This window comes from Echeneis naucrates, chromosome 7 (assembly GCF_900963305.1).
Source record: "Echeneis naucrates chromosome 7, fEcheNa1.1, whole genome shotgun sequence".
Lineage (NCBI taxonomy): Eukaryota > Metazoa > Chordata > Actinopteri > Carangiformes > Echeneidae > Echeneis > Echeneis naucrates.
Window position 1 is genome coordinate 8,392,742 of NC_042517.1, and position 21,888 is coordinate 8,414,629.

Consider the following 21,888-nt stretch of genomic DNA (forward strand, 5'->3'; position numbering starts at 1 on the left):
TGTATCTGATTGTGTGTGTTGCTGAACGCAGATTTGCGTGTGAATGTGCATGTTTTGTGTGTCTGTGTGTGAGTCTTTGGAGCAGATAGAAGGTTCTAAGTGGGTCCTCGAGGAGCCGTCTGTCTTAGGGCTAGTTTCAAACCCTGTCTGCTCTGGTTATATGGAGGCCACTGGGTGTGGGTGTTTTTGTGTGCTCCAGCTTAATATCAGTTAACGTGTGCGTCCAAATATGCTCAAGGAAAGTAAAAACCCAAAACAGGGTGAGCTCGTATTAGGCCTCATACCTTTTTATCTGGGTGAATGAGTGTGAGTGTGTGTTTTGTGTGGGAGTCTCTGTCTCCTGAGACACAGCAAACTGGCGCTCACTTTACTGGCAGCCAAATCTGCGTTTACCCGTCTGCAGATTTGTTTGTGTTTTTTTTTTTTTTTTGGCTTTCCTTACAAAGCACCACAATCATAGTTGACAGGAAAATGCTTGGCTTCCAAATATTGTTCACCGAATGTCTTATCTCTTTCAACTCTAGTTTTGATGTTTTGTTGTGTTCATCTTAGGGATGCCGAAGGTAAGTCGTCTGCAACAGTTGCTCTAACTCTCTTGTCAGAAATCAGCTCCTTCAAAGACCAATTTATGTCTCATATGCCTGATGAATGCAGCTCACTGTCCGGTCAGAAAAGAAACCTGCAGTGCTGTTGAGCTGTTGTCAAGCAAAAAATACAACTACTCCATAGAGCGTGGCAACTTCAAGGGACTTCAGCGAACTGGCCTCCTTTACCACAGACAGAACCTTTGCCTTTCAGAGTGCTGATGGTCCTCACAGCAAGTGTCAGTGACCACCTGATTGCATTTCTGAAAGTGTAACTTTGATGCTCAAACAACTGAAAAGATATTTATAAATTTTGTTTATGTGAGGAGATGTCCCAAGACATATAAAATATTTGAGTATGAATCTCTCATTAGAGTGCAGGTGAACTTACAGTGCGTCATGTTTACATGCCAATTGAGTAAACTAATAAAATTAAAGGCAGCATTTTGTCTTGGCCATGATTTGAATTTCGGAATGTAAAACCTATATCATTATTCTCTAATTTCTAATCCCAAGGTGACCGATGTGAATTTGACCGACGGCAGGGCAGGTGTGTGCCAGGTGTGTGTCGTAACGGAGGGACGTGTCGGGAGCTTTCAGGCGGGGGTTTCCGCTGCGAGTGCCCTGCAGGAGGATATGAGCGCCCGTATTGCACCATCACTGCCCGCTCCTTCCCTCCCAAGTCCTTCGTCATGTTCCGGGGACTCAGACAGAGATTTCACCTCTCCATCTCATTAACGTGAGTGGATTGAATAAATGAAAGGAAAGCTGATCTTTTCTTGTCTTTCGTTTTTATTTTCGAGACGTTGTTCAGTGAAAGTGCCATCTCTTTATTGTATTTCTGCTGCTCTGTTGTCCTTCCCCTGCTTCCCCTTTCTCTCAATCTCTGCTGCTCTTCATCAATTCTCACTCAGACAGGTTCATAACCTCTCGCTTTGATCCTCACTGCTCCACATTCCTTTCTTCTTTAATCAATTTATTTCATCTCTGTTCAGGGGATCGATCCTATTAGTCATGGTTCCTCTCACTGCTGCATCAACTTCTCTCCACAGTGAGAAGTACCGGCTCCTTTTCTATCTTTTTATCTCACGTCTTACTCACTTTGTGTTCTTGAAAGCCAATTGCAACAGGGTGACCTCATGTTTGTCTGTGAATTGGTCAGAATTTGTGAAGTCTTATAACACGTTTTTAGCCAGAATTAATACATGAATATATTCTCAGACGAAGATATCTTTTGCAGCTCTTCCTTTTAAATGACCTGACTATAGTCGTAGAAATGGAAAGGTTCAGCATTCAGAACCAGGCTTGCTTTCAGACCAAAAATGTTGGTCCAACCTTGTTAGAAAATTCAAAATGAAATTACAGTTTTTTGTTTTTTTTCTCACCTGAGTTTAAAATGTGCACTTAATTCCATGTTACCCATAAAGACACATCACTGCGATCGGATTCGTTTCGCTTTCTTTATGATGGTTAGTCCTTTTGATTTGACTCGATGCATTGACACAGCCTCCAGGATTGTTTTGCTTGGTTTCAGATATTGTAGCCGCTGCAGAGGTCGGTGACTGTCTCCTTACTTTATGTCCTTTGTCTTTGCTTTTCCAACATTATTTCCCCAGCAGTCCCCCCAGCAGCCTCTTGACACGCTGAGTGGTCATCTACAGGAGCGCTGAAGCGATCCTTAAGATTGGTCGGACATGACTATGGGATGGTTGCCATTGAATGATAGTTGCTAGGCTGATGTGGCCCATCCTGGAGTGGTTGCTGTGAGACACTAGGTCATGGTATTCTTGCTGAATGAGCGTCTGTGCAACATGTGATTTGTGCCACTGATTTCTGACCACCAACAGAGAAGTGATCTTGAGTCAAGGAATTAAGTGAAGTGTGTGTTTTTCCTTCTTAAGGAAAATCTCACTTTATGAGCTTGCAGAGGTTTTGTGTTTACATTTCTCTCCTGCATTTTTCTCCTGCTTAGGGTAAGGTTAATGGATGGTTTTGTTTTTTTTTGTCATTTCAACCAGTTTGGAAAAATCTGTGCAACAAAATGAGCATTGTATTTTACAGACTGCAGTAAAGGTGTCATTGAGGAATGCAGGGAAATAGCTGAACAGCCACTGAATGCTTGACAGCACAGCTCTGCACATTCACATCTGTTAGCTTCTATCTCATGGCAGACTTGTATCAAATTACTTTTCCAGCAAATTCACAATATAAGGGAAATTTTCGACGTTGCAAAAATAAATAAATAAATAAATAAGATAGTGACAATAAATAATTTAGACCTATGACTCTATTTCTATTGTTGCTGGGCAAATCTGCTTTCCTGTTGTTTGATGGTGACTAACTCAGTGGCTGCACATTATTCTACAGTAACGCACATTATACCGTTCCTCCCTTGACGTCAGTGTTTTTATTTAGTGTCTTGTTTGCTGCTAGCTGCACTCCTTGGCCTGACTCCTAAATCAGGACCGACCAGGACTTAATCATTATTCATGGCAGTCGCTTTCTCCCTGAGCACTTTATTTTTCCACTACAAAAAAATGCCCCCATTGCAAATATATATTTCAAAACAGTATCAAATATTTCTGCAGCTGGAAATATACTAAAAGTATTATCACACACACAAGGCTATGACAGATCAGAGATCTTTTTATTGCACCAAAGATCCTTTCAAGCCAGTTGGCAGTGCTGTTGCTTATCATGGAAAATTTCCATTTTCTTAGCTACAGGTTTCAGGAATAAAAACTCTGATGCATACATGATTTATGTTCATTAGGTTTATCGCTTTCAGGAGAAAAAGTCACTTATTACCGTTTTATTAAATGCAGTTGCTTTAGTTTAGAAGATAATTTTCACAAAAAACAAACAAACAAACAAAAAACAACAACAACAACCAAGAACAGACGTTTACATATAATACAAGATTTTTGAATTTATATGAAGGCTCTCTGCATCGCCACTTTACTGACTCCACTCAGAGGTCTTCATTGGCTCTGGCAAAGCTCAGGTTATATTATTTTTCAGCTATTTTTGGAGGCTTGACAAGATTAGACCTGCGTAGTACAAGACAGGATACCACAGTCCTGTTGGTACCTCAGTACAACCATGCAAACAAGAGACATGTCTGCTGTTAAGTAATCCCAGGTTCATTGATGTAATGTATCTACCCATAAAGCTACATTAATGTGTTACACGTTCAAACCAAAAATGTGTAATGCAGATGTGTAATGCAGATACCTTTCAAAATGGGAATGAGTAGAAATAGTCTTAATCCACTGTACCATAAAGCAGCAAGGAAAACATTTAAAACACTCAGCATCAAAGATGCTCTGCTGCAGCTGAACGTGACATCTAAAATCTGTAGACTAAACTGAAGAGGCGGAAGCTTTTAATAGAGTCTACCCTCAATAATATATGTGTAAGAGTTATCTACTGCTAATTTGACCACAGAGAATTTCGTTTTTCTTTTCGTCACAAGTAAAAACAAAAATAAACAGATTTTACTTTTCAACACAAGATGAAAGTACTTTTTAAAGTGGACATTATCTGCAGTGGGAAGATTTGCCATCTGTGCTGTAGCATTAATAAAGAAAAAGCTAACAGTGCTTTTGATCAAGCTGTGTAAACCTGGCACATACTCAGCCCATTCTCCCAGCTAAGGTCTGATAAATTAAATAAATTGTATTAGAATTAAAAAACATCCATATATAATTGTGTTTATAAACATAAAGACATATTATAATTACTCTGAGCAGCTGGAGGGAGAGAAAAGCTACAGCAGCGTGGATTCACTTTGAATACCGTTTGCTCTTCAATACTAAAACTGAATGAGTCACTTCTGTTATCTTCACCAAGGCCAGAAAATATATGAATATTTATAAATTACATGTATATTTCAGGACAGTAAAATGTAAAAATATACGGTTGAGACACAGTCATATTGCAAAGCCTAGCGCAATGAATCTTTAACTTTTTCGATCATTCCCCACGTTGGGGGGAATTTTTGGGAGGGGGGGTTCAAGACCCGCCTGCACCCATTGGCCTGACAAAATGCTAATGCTAATGATGTAAACAAAGCTTAAAATGTTCAAATTGAGTGGCATAACATCAAGTAACATCATGTTCGTGTCACATATTCGTCCATTTCATGAGGTCATAGTTCAGACTTTCCTCCCCTCTGTGTGAAAGTTTGATTATTGTTCTGCTGCCCTTAATCTGCTGATGTTAATCATTATTATTTTTGCACTTTGGTTCTGGGTTACAGTTTTCTCCCAGTCTCTCCAGCTAATCTTGTTTTCATGTAGGCTACTTGTAGGCTATTAATGATTACTTTGTGTCTGGGTGTTTTGTTTTGAATGCAAGATGTTTGCTGTCAAGAAAGAAAGGCATTTGTCATGACAACTGTGGGCCTACAGGATTTTTATCAATAACCTTACCATGTACTGTGATTTTGTGTGTGTATGAATTTTCTAGTTTTGCCACCTTGGAGAACAGTGGTCTGCTCTTCTATAATGGCCGATTCAATGAAAAACACGACTTCATTGCGTTGGAGATCCAAGAAGGACAAGTGGTGCTCAAGTATTCCACAGGTATCGTATCCGTGCTTATGTTTCTTTATTGATGAAATCCCTCAAGGCTCAAAGTCTGTGAATCGCTGAGATTGTCTCATCTCAGCAACCTTCATAATTTTCTGCTATATTTACAGTAAGGTAAGTAAGCGGGCGAGATAAGATTTAGATAGATTAGAGCTTTAAATCTCTACTCTATGTTGTCTCAAATGTACAGAGATTTATATAAAAAACTGTCCTGTTTACTGTTCCTCTGCCTCTTTTTAATTATTAAGAAACAGTGACATCTGCACTGCTGTAAAATACATCAATCTTGCCTCAAATCACCACTCAGAATCCGTCAACAAAACCATCACAAAACAACTGAAGCGGATCTGCTTTTAGAGTTTTGTGTCTGCAGTAACAGTCCTAAATAAAATACCTAAATTCTCCATATAAATATGTATTTTTGTATAATGCACTGCTTGCTTCTTGCATGTGTAAACCTGGAAGTGGGAAGATCCAAAAGAGAGATTTGATGTTGATGTTTTTCTATAGAATTGCATGTAAATACAATTAAAGCAGCAAGAATTTCATTTCTGATAAAAAAAAAAGGAAGTATTGCCTGTCTGCTTTGACAAAAACTGCATCCCTCTAGGTGAGTCATCCACCCAGGTGAGTCCCTTCCTGCCGGGCGGTGTTAGTGATGGAAACTGGCATACAGTTCACATCCACTATTACAACAAGGTGGGTTTACATACATACAATTTGTTTTTCTGTCCTGGAAGATTTTGAATTGGAACTTAGTTTTCATCGCGTATTTTGTTATAAGTGACGTCTTTTGAAGTCCTTGATGTGATTTGGTTTTGTCATTTTTAGTCCTGATGCGTTGGCAGATCAACTTTCTCCTCTTTTATACTGACAAAGCACTTTGAATTAAACTCAGGTGTTTGTTGTGTGCATACTGCTACGGGGGTGTTTGCTTGTCACCATTTTATTCATGCATATTCACCACACATCTCCTTTAATTTTCTTCATGTTCTTTCATTTTCCTCAGCCAACCACACGCTATGTGAGTATGAGTGTGTGTCAGGGTGCACATACACTTCCTTGTTTCTTTCCATTTCTTTGTTTTCCTCCTCCTTGCTTTTTCCAAAAGAAAACAGTAAGTGAGTGTTTACTCCACTATTTTCTTACCCATTTATGGCCTGTTTCTTGTCTCACTGACTCACTTTCCCCCCTTTTCCTGCTAACACGCTAAGCAGTAGTTGCTGGACATTGTTTGATGCGTGAAGTTCTGGTGTAGTGACAGTGATAAGAACGAGCTTTACAAAAGGCTGCTGTGTTTCTTGCATGTCTGTCTGGTGTCATGGTTTCTTGTTTACACTCTGTGTTTATAACTCTGTGTATGTGTGTTCAGCCTAAGCGCAGTATGAGTGGCGAGGCCCAGGGTCCGTCAGATGAGAAGATTGCTGTGGTGAGCGTTGATGACTGTGATACAGCCTTGTCGCTTCGTTTTGGGACGCAGCTCGGGAATTACAGCTGTGCAGCGCAGGGGAAACAGACCAGCAGCAAGAAGTAAGTTCAGTCTTTCTATAGTTATAACTGTTTATTATGAAACAGCTTTTGGTTAGTTTTGGTTGCAGTTTTGTGTGGTGTAAAGCTAACCTTTTAATGAATGGGAGTAAGTTACCAAAGGGAAATTCACAGCTCTTCCTGTTGTCTTTAAGATCATAAATTGAAAACTGAGATTAATTACTGTGCACTTTACTTTGAAGTTGATTCCACTGTAGTAAATTTATTCCATGAATCTACCTCAGCCCGAGTCGGTGACTAAGAGCCACTGAAAGGCTCTTAGCAGCCATTGATCCAGAGCTGTCAGCGCTCTTTACACAGGATCCTCAAACTTCTTTGCAAAAACAACTTTCATTAAACTTAATCTGTGACTTATCAGAGGCTTAACAGATGATGAAAGTCAAATTTCACTAAGCTGAACATCAATAAAGCTGGTCAGTATGGGCCAGCTGGCACATATTAGTGCCAGATTACAGGTATGAAAAACTGAAATCATGTGGTGTGATGTGTGAAATGCTACATGATTTAACTGTTTTTCAATAAATTGTGATATAAAGTACTGGATACTTGACAAGACAAGATAATGTATTTATTATTATTTAATACTGATATACATTCTTAGAGCTACATTTACACATGGCCACCCTGCATACATGTATCAGGTCAGTATGAGGAGGCAGAGCTACGTACAGTAGTTATTTCCATTTATGTTCTAATTAATATTAATAATTTTAATATTTATATTGTTTATTTCCTCGGTCTTGGAAAAATACTTTAAAAGAAACTCTTCAAGCTATGATGAGCCTCTATCCATTTGGGTTGCTTTGCTTATTGCTTATTGCTAAAAGCTAGCTTTACACAGGATTTCATAATATTAGCATGGCTGAAACAGATTTGTATGATTACTGTTTTTTGATCTGAAAAGAATTTGTGAATCAAATTTTTATGCTGATTTTAGCAGTCGCCAATCTGTTAAAATCCCTCGAAAACTTCGACTGAGACCAAAACTTTTGCAAAGGTCATTCATCGTAAGTCCTCTCAGAGTGATGGGCTGACTTTGGGGCAAATCTGTGTGGACCTGCGGCTTTAACAAAGCTTTTTGACATCTACATGCTTTATTACGTTTGCCTGCATCTCTCTGATGGGCTTCTTATTCACTGGTTCATTCTGCGTGTGGTTTTTTTTTTTTTTTCAGTACTGTCTTCAAATCCCTCCCTCTCTTGATGTCTCTCGCACATTTTATTATTTCCGACAGTTTTAATTCCATTGCATTAATTTTAAGTGTCTGTTTCTGATCTTGCGCAGCCTTTGTAGTCCATTTTGCTTGCTGTGTGCATGCCTACCAAACTAAATGTATAAGTCAAGCACATTACACACATATTAAGTATACGCACACAAAAAGTAGCCTGTCATCATGCTGACATCTGTCCTCACTTCTGTGAGCTGTTATCTCGCTGTGTTGGTGCTAAGTGAGGCTGAAAGAAGAGGAGACGGATCAAAGAAGAAGGCCAAAGACGAACACTTCCCTCCATTACTTCTCAGTTTCTCCATTAACAGCTCGCCCTCCTCTTTTCTGAGTATTGACATCCTCCTCTAATGATGCTTTCTGTTGATATTTGCTGCAGCTTGCTCTTAATCTCTTGTTTGCATGACTCATGCGCCTTTTGTCTCTCTTCTTCAGTCATATCCTGGTGGTGTTTATTGGCTCAACACATGGCATGTGTTGGCAAAGCTAGCTAAAAAGAAAAACCTCAACTTGTACTGAAGGGGAAAAAAAAAAATCTAATTCTCACACGACGACACCACAACTGTATCTCTTTGTTTTTTTTTTTTTCTTTCTCATGCAGTCCCACAGCTGCAATTTTGGGTCTCCAGCTTCTTCTTCATTTTCCTTTCTTTTACCAACTTCCATCTGTCTTTTCATCTGCCCTTACACTGACGCTCTCTTGATATTTGCTGTAACTCATACTTAATCTCCTGTTTGTTCATCTGCTTCCCTGGCTGCCTCCACGTCTGCCTTTTGCTGTTGCTGATTTTCCTCCTTTTTATGTCTCAGACTCAGCTATTTCTGAATGTCGCCTAACTTCTACCTCCTTTAACTGCTTGCTTCTCCCTCTGCCTTGTCGTCCACCAATTTATATTTAATCTGTTTATTCATCTGTGTCTTTGTCTGTTTTTCATCATTTCAGGTTTTTTGTTTGTTTTTTTTTTTAACTTCTTGTTTGAAATTTTACCCTGAACAACAACATACTCATCATCATCATCATCTCATTTCTCACCAACATCCAGTATTATGCTCTGATTCTTGTTCCTTTTGACATTTAACTCTGAGGACACATTTAATCTCAAGGTTTGTTTAATCCTTTTGCCTCACTCACACCCTCTTCTCATGTTTTTCCTCTCCTCTCTTCCTTCATCCCCCTCCTCCCTCCTCCCCTCTGTCACTGAGGGATTATCCTCAATTTCTTCATTTTCCTCCTTTCTGCTCTACCTTATTTTTTCTTCCTCCTCCATATCTCCTCCTCGCTCAGGTCTCTGGACCTCACTGGTCCACTGTTTCTGGGTGGAGTTCCCAATGTACCAGACAACTTCCCGTTTGGCACCAGAGAGTTTATTGGCTGCATGAAGGAGCTGCACATTGACAGCAAGCCGCTGGACTTGGCTGGATTTATTGCTAACAATGGAACACTTCCTGGTAAGCGCAGCACCCCTAAGATTTCTAGACTGTGTCATGATGATGATGACAGTTATACATTTTAATTACGACTCAATAAATAGTTTTCCAATTGTTAAGAAATTAAAGGATATAGTTCTCATAAGTATTTAAAAAGGCTCTGTATTGCTTCTTTGTTTAATTGATTCAATTAATTAATGTGATAAAATGTTTTAAATTCAAATACTATTAAAGAGAAACCACAACCTATTAATTTGTTTATTTAATGTATTCAACAGTAATTCACTGAACAAGAAAGCTGAAAGTACAAACGAAAGTGTTTTATTGTCATCACTTATTATCTCCCCCCCCTTTTTTTATTTTCAAATTAATGCTTTTGAATAGCGCACCACGCTGATCCATTTTTGAAAACTGTCGATCACAAACTTTCTCTTCGTCCAGGCTGTAGTGCCAAACTGTCATTCTGTAAGTCCAACCCCTGTCAGAATGGAGGAACCTGCAGAGTTAGCTGGGAGACTTTCTCCTGTGACTGTCCTCTTGGGTACGGAGGCAAGGACTGCAGCCATGGTGAGAGTCTGCATGAGTTTATGTTCAGTTCACAGCCTTTAACAGTGTCACATCTGTTGTATTGATCTAGTGAGATTATCAATAAAAGGTGGGACTATGGCTGAGATCATTCGCAGTTTTTGTCTTTTGCCTGTGATGATGAGGGCATTCCTGCTTTGAGAAGTAAATGCAGCCTCAAATGCAACAAAATCTTTCCATGACCAGGTTTCCCCTTTAAACCAGTGCAATGCTTTGTAAGTGAGACAAACTGGGTTAGGGTTAGCTGGGGTTAGGCCTTCAATTATCTTGTATTTAAGTAGTGCGGATTTAGAAATCTAATGTCATTCATCCATTCATTTAAGTTATTGCGTTAGGATGTGCTTTTTTCTGGGATTTTTTTCTCTTTTCCATCCACCTCATTGTGTGCTTAACCATCAGCTGTAGGCTTTTTGAAAATATGAGTAAGGTTCATGCATTTGCTGACCGCACGTTAAAAATAAATCCAGAGTGTTTCATCACACGTAAGCGGACACTTTCCTTCCCAGGTGGTGGCACGATGACAGTGTTACTCATTTATATTTACTGTCATGTCTTAATTACACAGATTGCACAGATGTTCGAAACCTGAGGGAAATCATGTAGCAAAAATTACTTGTGAAATAGAACGATCTGTGTTTTTTGTGATGAAAAATATTGACGCGTTATCGACAAGAGAGTTTTTTTTTTTTTTTTTTTTAGCTTTCCTGCGCGTCAGCACTGCACAGTATCAATAAAAGAATGTCATCTGTATGAAAACAACTCTTTCTTCGACATGCAAGATGTGCTGTTGCCATGTTTATCTGACACTGAAACCGTTTGGTGTTCTCCTGATTTTGATGAATGTTAGTTTGCTTTTTTTTTTTACTTAAGTTTGTATTAGCTTTTTGCAGGCTCACCAAGTATTTCCGTTCGATGTGTTACCAGGCCTTAACTTTTTGTTTGCCCTCACTCTCTCACCTTTCACCTTAGTGATGCCACACCCTCACCGCTTCCTGGGTAACAGTGCCCTCTGGTGGGATCTGAAGAATGACGTGACCATCTCCACGCCCTGGTACCTGGGCCTGGTGTTCAGAACCAGAGCCCGAGAAGGGACACTGCTGCAGGCTCAGGCTGGCCAGTACACCAGCCTGCTGTTCCAGGTTAGGACACACACTCACACACACACACACACACACACACACACACACACACGTGAACACACAAACATGCAGTTCTTGTAATATATCTGTGAATAAACAAATGAGAATGTGGCTGAGACAATTATCAGCTTATCACGTTATGCTACTTCTGAAAACATGGCCACATTTCCCATAAACTTGTTGATTCGTGCTGTAAAGGAGATTGTTTCCAGTCCCTCTCTCTCTCATCTCCATCTGATGATGTTTTCTTTTTGGCTCTGTGGAAGCGAATAAACAAAACAGTGTTTATTTTCCTTTTTCCCACGATTGCCAGAAGCCCTGAATACTTACACTAACACTTATGCTAAAACATTGACAACACTTTCTTCCTTTTTTTTTAGAAAGTCATTATTATTGTGCTTTAATTTAATACTGCACATTTTAAGCCAAATCTCACCAGGTGCCACAAGAAAAACAAAAAATAAAAAAATTCTGTGTTGGGAGCTTAAATTCAATCATGGTAATTATGTGTCATGGTTTATTTGGTTCTATTTAGCGTTTTCATTCTAAATTGTCAGCCTCTACATTTAACAAAAACCTCAAGTGATGATATTTCCTTTGAAATTTTGTATAATTTAAATTCCTAATAGTTTCCAAAGACCGCAGCCAAACCATATGAGCGTAGCCAAAATAATTGATTTCACGCTCCCACTCACGCATTCAGCCTTAGACACACATTTAAACTTAAACGCCTCCCACTAAGCAGGTTATTTTCTTCCATTCCACGGCTTCACGTTCTTTCTTCTGTTTTTATCTGTCTTTTCCGGTGTCTCACTGTGTGTGTGTGTTTGTGTTCCGTATCCTTTAGGTGATAAATGGTCAGCTGGTGTTCTCAGTGACTCGGGGTTCAGCCAGACCTGTGCGTTTGCGATTGGATCAGGTTCAGGTGGCAGACGGACGGTGGCATGACCTGCAGTTGGAGTTGCGAGATGTTCGCAGCGGCCGTGAGACACGATATGTTGCCACGCTGCGGCTGGATTTTGGACTCTATCAGGTAATGGATGTAATGCAAACCTTGTTTTGAAGATAAACGAAGATTTTGTTTGGCAAATTCGCTTCCAAAAAGCATTAAAGTACTGTAAATGCTAATCTAAAAATCTGCTCTGTTGTGCAAGCACAGACCTAATCAGATCACAAACTTTTCATCAATTCTGTTTCAATAAATCAAAAATATTGAATTTCCCTCAGCAATTTCCTGGTCTCCTTTTTACCATATTATCATCGATTCACAACCTTAATTAACCGTGTTCATTTTTTTCCCAGCTGTAATTCTTAGATTTAATTTGATTTGGCTTTTTTGAAATCTGCTTTATACCATGATGGACAACTTATTCAGTCGAGTCAGTAGAAAGCTCAAATTACAATTGTAAAACTTTTAATACGAATTCAAGCAAAAAATCCTTTTTGATATCCTGTAATCCACATTATCTCCACATACGGACTTGTACTGCACTCCCTGCTATGAGCGAGACGCTTGAGAAGTACTTGGAATTTCACTTTCAACCTTGGAATCAAATTTTTACTGCATAGTTGCAGTAGAGATGAGTCAGAGTTGAGTCAGATTATAATCGGAGTAACGAGCACAATGAGATGGAGGTTAACATTTTTATTATTTCTTCTTTGTATGCTTCACAGTCCTTTCTACATAAACATCCACCATGTCACTGACTTTTCAGACGCAAAAATGATTGCAACACCGGCTTATCAAATTATAAATCATCACATTATACTGGATCGTGCATGTGTGTGCATACTCATTTGTATGAAGAAGATACATTCATGATATTACCATGCTCAAAGATAAGAAAATACAATTTCACACTGTCTAATATTGTCAATCTTTGGCTTTTTTTGTGTGTTGCGATTATTGAGTTCTGCATTTCGCCGGCCTGTTCTTGAAAGTGTGACTCATACTGGGTAAATGGTAAATGGTGTAGAAGAAATATTAAGTATGAAATTATTAAATGCAACTATCAATTAAACAGTAGTTAGCTACAAAATAGCTTTGCTTGTGTTCGGCTATTTGTTATCTCCAGATCTCAACTTCCAATTTAATGTCCTCTGTTGCTGCTAAAATGGTGATAAATGAGACTGGCTGATTTTGTTTCAGTGGTCATTGCAGACAAAGTTGCTTCACAACACTGCCTATGCTTTTAGTTGAGTATTGACCTACTCACCACTGACTGTATTATTATTAAAGTTGTATGTTATTATTATTGTTATCTATTGTTTTATTCTGCTGAATAGAATCAGTCATTTAGTCTGCTGTGCTTTCCTTCAAGTGCACACTCGTCCCCTCCGCCCTTTTCTTCCCTTTCCACTCACATGTTGGCGGCGTTCCAATAAACTCTCTTGACTGATTGATGATGCTCAATGATGCTCAATGATGCTCAAGTGTAGTTGACTCTTTCAAGCCCACAGTCTATTGTTATATTTATTTATTTATAGTTCCCCCCCCCCCCCCCCCCCACTTTTTGGGCTTTTAATGCCTTTATTTTGACTAGTGGGTGCAGCGACCAACAAAAAACAGGGAGAGAGGGGATGCTGCCATAACGTGGTATTTATTTATCATTTTATTATTTATAAAAAAAATTATAAAAAAAAAAAACCCTCATTATATTCATTATTTAGGCAGATACTCCTCTTGAATTACCTTTTTTTTTTTTTAGATTTTAGATTTTATACTCTATTCTGATTGCTTCCTATCTTCTGTGCAGTCAAATAAAACCAGGTTGTCAGTTTGCATCCAGCTATTAATAATAGTAATGATATAATAATATTAATAATGATAATCTTTGCCTTTCCTCTCTCCTTTTTTCTCTCCTCATTAGGGAACGGTGATCGTGGGAAATGAGATTCATGGTTTGAAGGTGAAACATCTGCATGTGGGCGGAGTGCTGGGCTCCGGAGAGGTTCAGAACGGGATAAGGGGTTGCATACAGGTACTGACGGATAGATTTCATTTTTAATGATTACTGATGGATCGATGGATTTCAGTCAATGAATGCAGCTGATTTTGTCTCTCTGTGTCTCTGCAGGGTATTCGTTTGGGTGTACGACCCGATGCCCCTCCTCTGCCACGCCCTTCAAAAGCTGTCAAAGTGGAGACCGGCTGCAATGTCGGGAACCCCTGCGTCTCATCCCCGTGCCCTGCCCACAGCCGATGTTCTGACCAATGGGAGCGTCACACTTGCGTCTGTGAATCTGGTGAGTACACAGTGATTATTTTTGGGTTTGCAGAAGGTTTTTGCAGGCATTGATTTCTCCAACTCTATAGAGAAATGGAAACCAGTTATGGAAATGCAATGGTTCTGTGGCTGCTCTGAGAACAAGCACAATGAATGAGGTCGATCAAAGTGACGGGCGTTTTAAAGAAAATGTCTTTTTGAAACTGGCTCAGTATTATTGTTGGTGTGAAAACCATGGTAGCAGTAGCAGTTGAAGGGCCACGCTGCTCAAGTCTGAATATGCTAAATTGTGCTTAAATTATGCTTTTGACTGCTTTGATCGTTAGTATTATTTCTAAACATCCTGGATCCACCTTCTAAATTGTGAGAATCAGCTCTTGTTGTCCATTTTCTGTTACTGTAAATAAAAAGTACATGAAACGGTATATAGGACAAACAACTGCGGTCTGTCATTGTGTTTTGACATTGCCAATGAATACATTAAATTAACTGATGTAGTAAGTCAGCCAAGAAAGATTGTTCACTTCAAGTTAGTTTGTATGCACGCTGTGGCCTCAGGGAAATGTACTATTACTATTTTGCACTCTCTGTACATTGACTATGACAGAGAATAGGTGTGACAGGAGAATGTGTGATAGAGGCCAGCTGACAAAGAGAGAGAGACAAAAAGAGAATAACAACTCTATGGCCCTTTCTGCATAGCCTACCAGTGCTCTAACTGGGTTAAACAGATATTTGGGAACACATAATCAGTTCTCATCCAACTGAGACTTGGAGAAATAGACTGCGGGCAAACTTTTAAAATCTTCTTAGTCAGGTGAATATAACAAGGCAGAATTAATGCGAAGGAGATTAAATGAGTAGGGTATGAGCGGAGAACAGGAAGAGAAGAGAGGAAAGAAAACACATGCCATTTGCAAATGGAGAGAGAAAGAGAACAGAAAGAGAATAATAGAATAATGAAAAACCAGCAGAGGATGAACAGAGACTGAAAATATTAATCATTAATGAAGTAAAAGAGGAGGCTGACAGAAATAGTGTAAAATAAACACCAGAAAATTTTTGAGGCAAGAGGAAAGAAGAGAAGAAAGTGGGTACGATAAAGTCAAATCAAACAGCCTGAAAGAACTAGTGACACATTTGGGAATAGATCTACACAACACTGGCTTATATGTACACAGCGAAACACAAATCATAGAAGTGAGAGAAAATTAAAAATTATGGTTGTGCACGCACAAAAGGAGAAGTTTTCAAATGAGAGCGATATTGGCTTGGAGTTTTATTAGGAGCCACTGATGCAACAGCTACAGGTCAGTTCTGAGCAGGAATGATTAAAGGAGATTATTTAAATTCATGATTAAAGGAGAGGTGAGACAAGAGAGAAGATAGCAAATTAGGGGAGAAAGGCCCAGATGAAAGGTAAAATCCAAAGAAAGCGAGACCTTTCCACATTTTATCAGGATCAACCATCTCTTGTCCGCATCTCAAGCTTGCTGATTTTTAGTTTTCCTCTGTAACTCAAATATTTTCTCCTCATTGAGTTGAGCACGAAGAGAGCAGTATGCACCATTATTGGATCAGTATTCATCATCTGTTGACAGTTCAGGCATCGATATCAGTGTTGGGAAGGCAAAAAAGTCTGGATCTTCTTCAAACAAACACTTATGCAGTTGTTCTATGCAATTTTTATTCCAGTCCAACAATTGATCTGCAGAAAAAGGTGGACATGCAACATGTCCATTATATTTTTGCCAATAGTTGAAAAATTCAAAAAAAAAAATGGGAATCAAGTGAATTGATTAGGTGTTTTTGTAACATAATTTTATACGATGGCTTTGACATCGGATTACTTTTCACAGACCCATATCAATATAAGATATTGACATATATATAACAAACAACAGAAGTTACAGGAACAGAAAAAACAAGCAAGCTAGCAGTTTTTTCAACGACATCAGAAACCTAAGCTAAAAAAATAGAAAAAAAACATGAAAAGCTAATGAAAGAGCCGTCGGACAAACAGGAAAAAATACAAAGTGATGGGGAAAAAAAAGTATCTGCAGGCAGTCAGGAGGGCATAGTTTTTGTATTAATTAGAAAATGTATATTGGTGAAATAAATAAAAAAAAAATCATATAGCCATCTGTCCACTTTAACTTTTTTGCCACACTTTGTGAGCATTAATTGGGCCTACTGTAGCTCACCTCACTGTGGTACACGCTTTTTATAACACATAAGGGGGTTGTTCAGCTTGAAGTGAAGCTGCTTAAACATGATGACCCTCTCTTCTGTAATGATTATATTTATATACTTGGCTTGCACTGCGGGGTTCTGAACATGTACAACTCAAAGGTGTTGTGTAATTACATACACTTTATGATTAATAACTTTTAACACAGATTGTTTTGGCCAAACTAACTTGGAGCATTATACTTCCCGGTAACTTTGTTGTGCCCTTGTTTATTCAGGGCCTCATGGTGGTGGTTTCTTGGTCAGGATTGGCCAGCTGCGTTGCTGGCATAAAACAAAAAGAACAAAATAATGCAAACAAAAAAATGCAAATTGGACCACGCATTGAGAATAGCCAAAACCAGAAGCATTATATTTTTGGGTTGTTCACCTGGGCGTCCACCAGGGTATTCATTTCTTCAAATTAAAAAACAAAACAAAACATAAAAAACCCCCCGCTTGGTCATCAAAAATTCAAATTACAATGATTGCATATCATGGAAAACTGATGGCCTTAATTTATTAAAAGCTGTAACTCAGAGTAAAATGGGAGATTGTGTTTATTTTGCATTTGGTTGAATGTGTAATTTTTGAAGCTTAAGTTGTTGTAATTGTATAGATCTTTCCATGACTGGGCTAAAGATGCAGAGTGTGCGGCATAAATGAATTTAGAAAAACATGCTTGTAAATTTCAACTGGACTGGTCAGCATGGGGCAATAAATGGGGCAATAAATGTGTTGTCTGTAATTTTGTGCTCTCACTCAAACAAAATACCAAATGTCCTCTACACACAGCTGGCTATCATAGTTTGTAGTTTCAGATCATCAAGTCCTCAAGTAAAAGTAAAGTTGTTTGGGAAAAGTTGGCAAATGGGAGTATGAGATGAAACCGGAGGTGAGAAGCGTGAAGGAGGAAGGTGTATGTTAAGTGACGGATACACTTTGTTAAAGTTAAAGAGCCTCGGGGCTGGCAGTATGGGAAAGGAAGCAGAGACTCTCCTACCCCTGTAGCATCCTGCAGCAGCCTGCAAGCGCTGCTACCTCACCTATTAACTCAGAATTATCACGTACGCCAACACGTGCACAAACACACACTTGCTTACTGTGCTTGCTCTTATTTACTGTAAACACGCACACGCTCTAACTCTCATTATCATTCTATTTCATCAGCATAATCAGCATTAGACAGAATGAAAGCTGCTTGGAGACAAATCAAAGTTTAATAAACGCAGAGAGAAAAGAAGAAAAAACAGAAGAGGTGCACTTTGAATAATTCCCTTTCATGTGTGTGTTTTGGACGAATACTGAAACTAGCCAAATGGGTCTCTCATGCAACTGACAGCGCCTCAGATTTATGCTATACAGCATCCTTGAAAACACGCACACGCACTGGAAGATAAGGTTCTGCATGACAAAGCAAGAGACATCTGCTCTCTCATCTCATCACTGTGTGTGCTTGTGTGTCTCCATGCATAAGTATACAATATATTGTGTGACTGTGTGTGTGTGTGGTTATGTGGCAGTTGCTATGGGCTAATTCACTGCAGTGCAAATTTGAATTTAATATGATAAATTACAGCCATGTTGGTTTATGTCTGCTTGAGTTCCCCAAGCTGTTTAAAAACCAACATCATCACATGCAGGAAACATGTTCAAGGTTTGGGGAGCAGAGCCCTTAGAGCTGCCTTTCATTTAGTAGCGAGTCATTTGTCAGTGTTTGCAAATTTTTTTTAAATAGTGATCAAAAACATGAAAGGCTAAGTGAGAGAAGTATATGGTACGATGTTGTATTTGGGTGCGGTGTGCAGCCGCAGTGCATTAGGTTGCAGTCTGTCTGGGAGAAAGAGATTTATGAGTCGGACTGAACGTCCTGTTTTCCAGCCTCCAGAAAATGCCTAATCCTGAAGGCGCTTAATTGGGGTAAACGTATTCTCCAAGATATATGATGCCTCTCCCAGGAATGGACTTTATTGATCAGTTGACATCAGAAGTGTGAAGGGACCTTTCACGCCACAGAATGGAGACATAAACCATATGTTGGATATAAAATGAGGTTTTCTGATGGTAAAAAGCAGCTTTGTACAAAATTGCATCCACCTTGTACAAACAGCTTTTTTTTTTTTTTTTTTTTGTCCTCAGACATTTGGGTTCTTTGTGGGTTGACAACGTTCTGCAGATCTTTGGTGTCCGAAATGTGTTCAGACTTGCATAGAAAACATTATTGCTAAGATCTAAATAAGAATTTTATGTCTACTACATACAAAGTTTTTGATGCGTTTTTTTTTTTTTTTTTGACATACAAGATGATATATTTTTAGAGTGAAACGCTGATTCTAAGGAAAGAGTAAAACCAATAATCTTGGAAAGAAACTTTCAAAGTTAATATTTCGAGCAAATACTGAAGAATGAAGAAGTTTTCCTAAGAATAGTATTATAATATTATAAAAATAATAGCATTATTCTGAAGAATATTCAATTACAGCTTTACGCTTACTGATATCCTTCTATATCTGACATCTGGAAGATATTGCCATCTTTTTTTTTTTTTTTTTTAAGAAAGTTTTCCTCAGTTTCAGTGTGTGTAATTTATATTCATAAAAACAGAAGGTTTAAACTCTATAGGTACAGGTTCAGTGGTTGCTGCTAATTCATATGTTCATTTTCAAATGACAAAGCACCAAATAACCAAAAGGAGGTCATGTGATACTCACCCAGAAGAAGAATAACAAAAAAACAACAACCTGATTTTAATTTGGTATGAGCCCAACCATGTTTTCCTAAAATCATGCTTTCCAACTTTCTGGCTGTCTGGCTTTTTTGCCATCCAGTACACCTAAAACACTGTGACCAAAACCTTTGGTGCTGCAGAGTCTGAGGATGAGCTGTGAGTCATCATTGTAAACCACCATGTCATTGAACTTCATACTCAGTGTAATCACTGTATTTCTCCACCACCGCATTTCGAATATTCACCATCTTTAACCTGTCAGAAAGAGAACCGTTGGATTAACAACAGATGAATGGATGGTTCGGTGAACAGATGGCTCGTCTCTCGGAGTCCTCTTTGCAGGTAGAATTCAATCTGATGTTGTATTACAGTAAGTATAAGGCAAGAGACTTTGAGTAACGTTGTGTGCGCAGTTCAAGAGGCAAACTTTACCCTGGACCCTGACTGTCAAAGACAAAAGCACACGCACACACACATGATTTACAGCTCTTTGTTCTCACAGCTTTTCTCTCCGGCTCCCGGTGTTGTGACAAGGCCAGTGTCATTTTAAGTGTCTGAAAGCAGCCAAGGCCGCCATTGCCTTTCTATGTCAGTTGCCATGGTGAAAGTGTACAAACGTATGGCCTGATAGAAAATGATTTACTGCTTGTGTGTCTGTTTGTGTGTATGAATGTTTGTCTGGTTCTATAATCATACCTATATTTCTATTTCTATGTAAACAGAGATTCTCACATCAATAATTGGATACTGAACAAGATATGTAATTATCTTTTATTCTACATTTTATAAAATGTTTTCAGACAAACCAGTGAAAGAAAGAGGTAGAGTGGGGGGGGGGGGGGGGGGGGGAAACCTGCTGATAAAAGTTTAATAGGAAAAAGCAAGGTCAGCACACCTTTTGTGGAAATTACAATATGCATGCATTTGTCGTTACAGCAAAAATGTAATAACACACAGAATGAGAATGATAAGTACAGGAGTCATTGGAAAGCTTGGGGTTGTATATAACCTGCCGCCAAGGCTACAGGGTTGAAAAGAGAGCGTTTCAGTACTTGCTATAGAAAAACGTGAAAGCAGAGGGAGTAATTCAGACCTTTGCTGCGAGCACACTCCTGCAGTCACCCTTCAGTCTACAGAGTAATATTTCTATGTAGTGCTGTAAATTGCTGTGAGGTTGCCGCTGATAGAGACAAGATGATTGTTGAGAAAGTCAGAAAGTCAGAATGATTAATGTGAGATTTAAGGTCTAAAGATGTTTTTTGTTGCTTTAGTTTACAGATACAGAGACAGTTTACATATATCTATATTTACATGTGTACATATATGTATGTATGTACAACACTGCAGTTTGGATTTTAATTGCAGATTGCCATGCCATCCCGTACCTGATGATGCTCTCCAGTACTGCCTGGTAAAATAAAAACACAATTTTATGACTGACTCCAAACACGCTCAGCCATGGTAGAAAATATTTTGCTAAATTTTTGCTCAAAGTAAGCGTGCGCAAAGTCAACATGAAAGTCAAAACTCAGGCGGTTATCTAGGCGGATACCCAGATACCTGTGTGATGCAACCTTTTTAATCTCCTCACTGTGGATGAACAGTGCCTTGGGTTTCTTAGTGTTAACCAGGTCTGAGTTTAGGTGGAGGAGGCAGAGAGGAGGCAGTGTCATCTGAGAATTTAAGTAACAGGTTCCTTGGTGAGACTGTGTAAAGGGTGAACGGGACTGGAGAGCTTAGGCAGCCTTGAGGTGACCTCTGCTGATCGGTTTAGATTGAGAGAACGAGTTGTTAATTCTGACATTTTGGGCTCTATCCGTTTAAAAAAAAGAATAAAACCATTTAATAATAAAAGGACTGTCAGACACCCGACTCATTTTCTGTAAAATGGAATTATGGCAGAACTAAAACCAGAAAACAAAAGGCGTGCATAAGCCTTGGGGTCCTCCAGGTGTTTCAGAGCTACTTTAGATGGCTGATGATATTAGCATCATCTGTTCCCCTCCCCTGCCTATAAGAAAACTGGTTCATTCCATTTCAGCACTTCAGACTTCAAAATTGATACCATTCATTTTTCAAAGCATTTCATAACCACAGGGGTTAACACTTCTGGTCTGAAGTGGTTATTTTCTGTAGGATATGGTTTCTTTAGAATGGGAACAATAGCAATTTTTTTTCCAAAAGGCAGGAAACTGATTTCTGAAAAAGGGAGCACCAAGCTGGAGTTAGCTCTGCTGCAGAAGAGAAGCTGAGATGCCATCAGGAGCTGTAGATTTATTTTAATGTACCTGAGTAAAATGTGACTGGATTTTAAGGGGGTTAATTATTAACTTTCCACAGGGGTCAACAGTTGAAACTGACTGCAGTGACATTATTACGTTCCAAAGAAAATCCCTGTGTGCCAAACCTGAGAAAGAAGTCATTCATTTTGTTTGCTGCACTCAGTTCATCACTTGTTATTAAAGGCTTCTTATTTGTTGTCATATAGGTGGCAGCTTTCATGGAATCACAGTTTCTTGGAGTCCACAGGGGTAAAGTTCTGCTCCTTCTTGCAGCCCTCAGTGATTGATAAGTTCCTTTTTCACTGATTTTTAAGCCCATCC

At 38.9% G+C, this 21,888-nt stretch overlaps 1 protein-coding gene across 1 annotated transcript in view; it reads left to right on the forward strand.

Moving 5' to 3' along the window:
• The window catches only part of celsr3 (cadherin, EGF LAG seven-pass G-type receptor 3), a 94,029-nt gene that overhangs the window by 35,966 nt on the left and 36,175 nt on the right, over nt 1-21,888 (forward strand). Inside the window, exons 5-14 of the mRNA XM_029507497.1 lie at nt 1,101-1,323; nt 5,055-5,170; nt 5,787-5,875; nt 6,549-6,706; nt 9,235-9,398; nt 9,819-9,944; nt 10,932-11,101; nt 11,949-12,134; nt 13,972-14,082; nt 14,179-14,347. Of these exons, the coding sequence (XP_029363357.1) occupies nt 1,101-1,323; nt 5,055-5,170; nt 5,787-5,875; nt 6,549-6,706; nt 9,235-9,398; nt 9,819-9,944; nt 10,932-11,101; nt 11,949-12,134; nt 13,972-14,082; nt 14,179-14,347 (1,512 nt within the window). The remainder of the gene's footprint in view (nt 1-1,100; nt 1,324-5,054; nt 5,171-5,786; nt 5,876-6,548; nt 6,707-9,234; nt 9,399-9,818; nt 9,945-10,931; nt 11,102-11,948; nt 12,135-13,971; nt 14,083-14,178; nt 14,348-21,888) is intronic.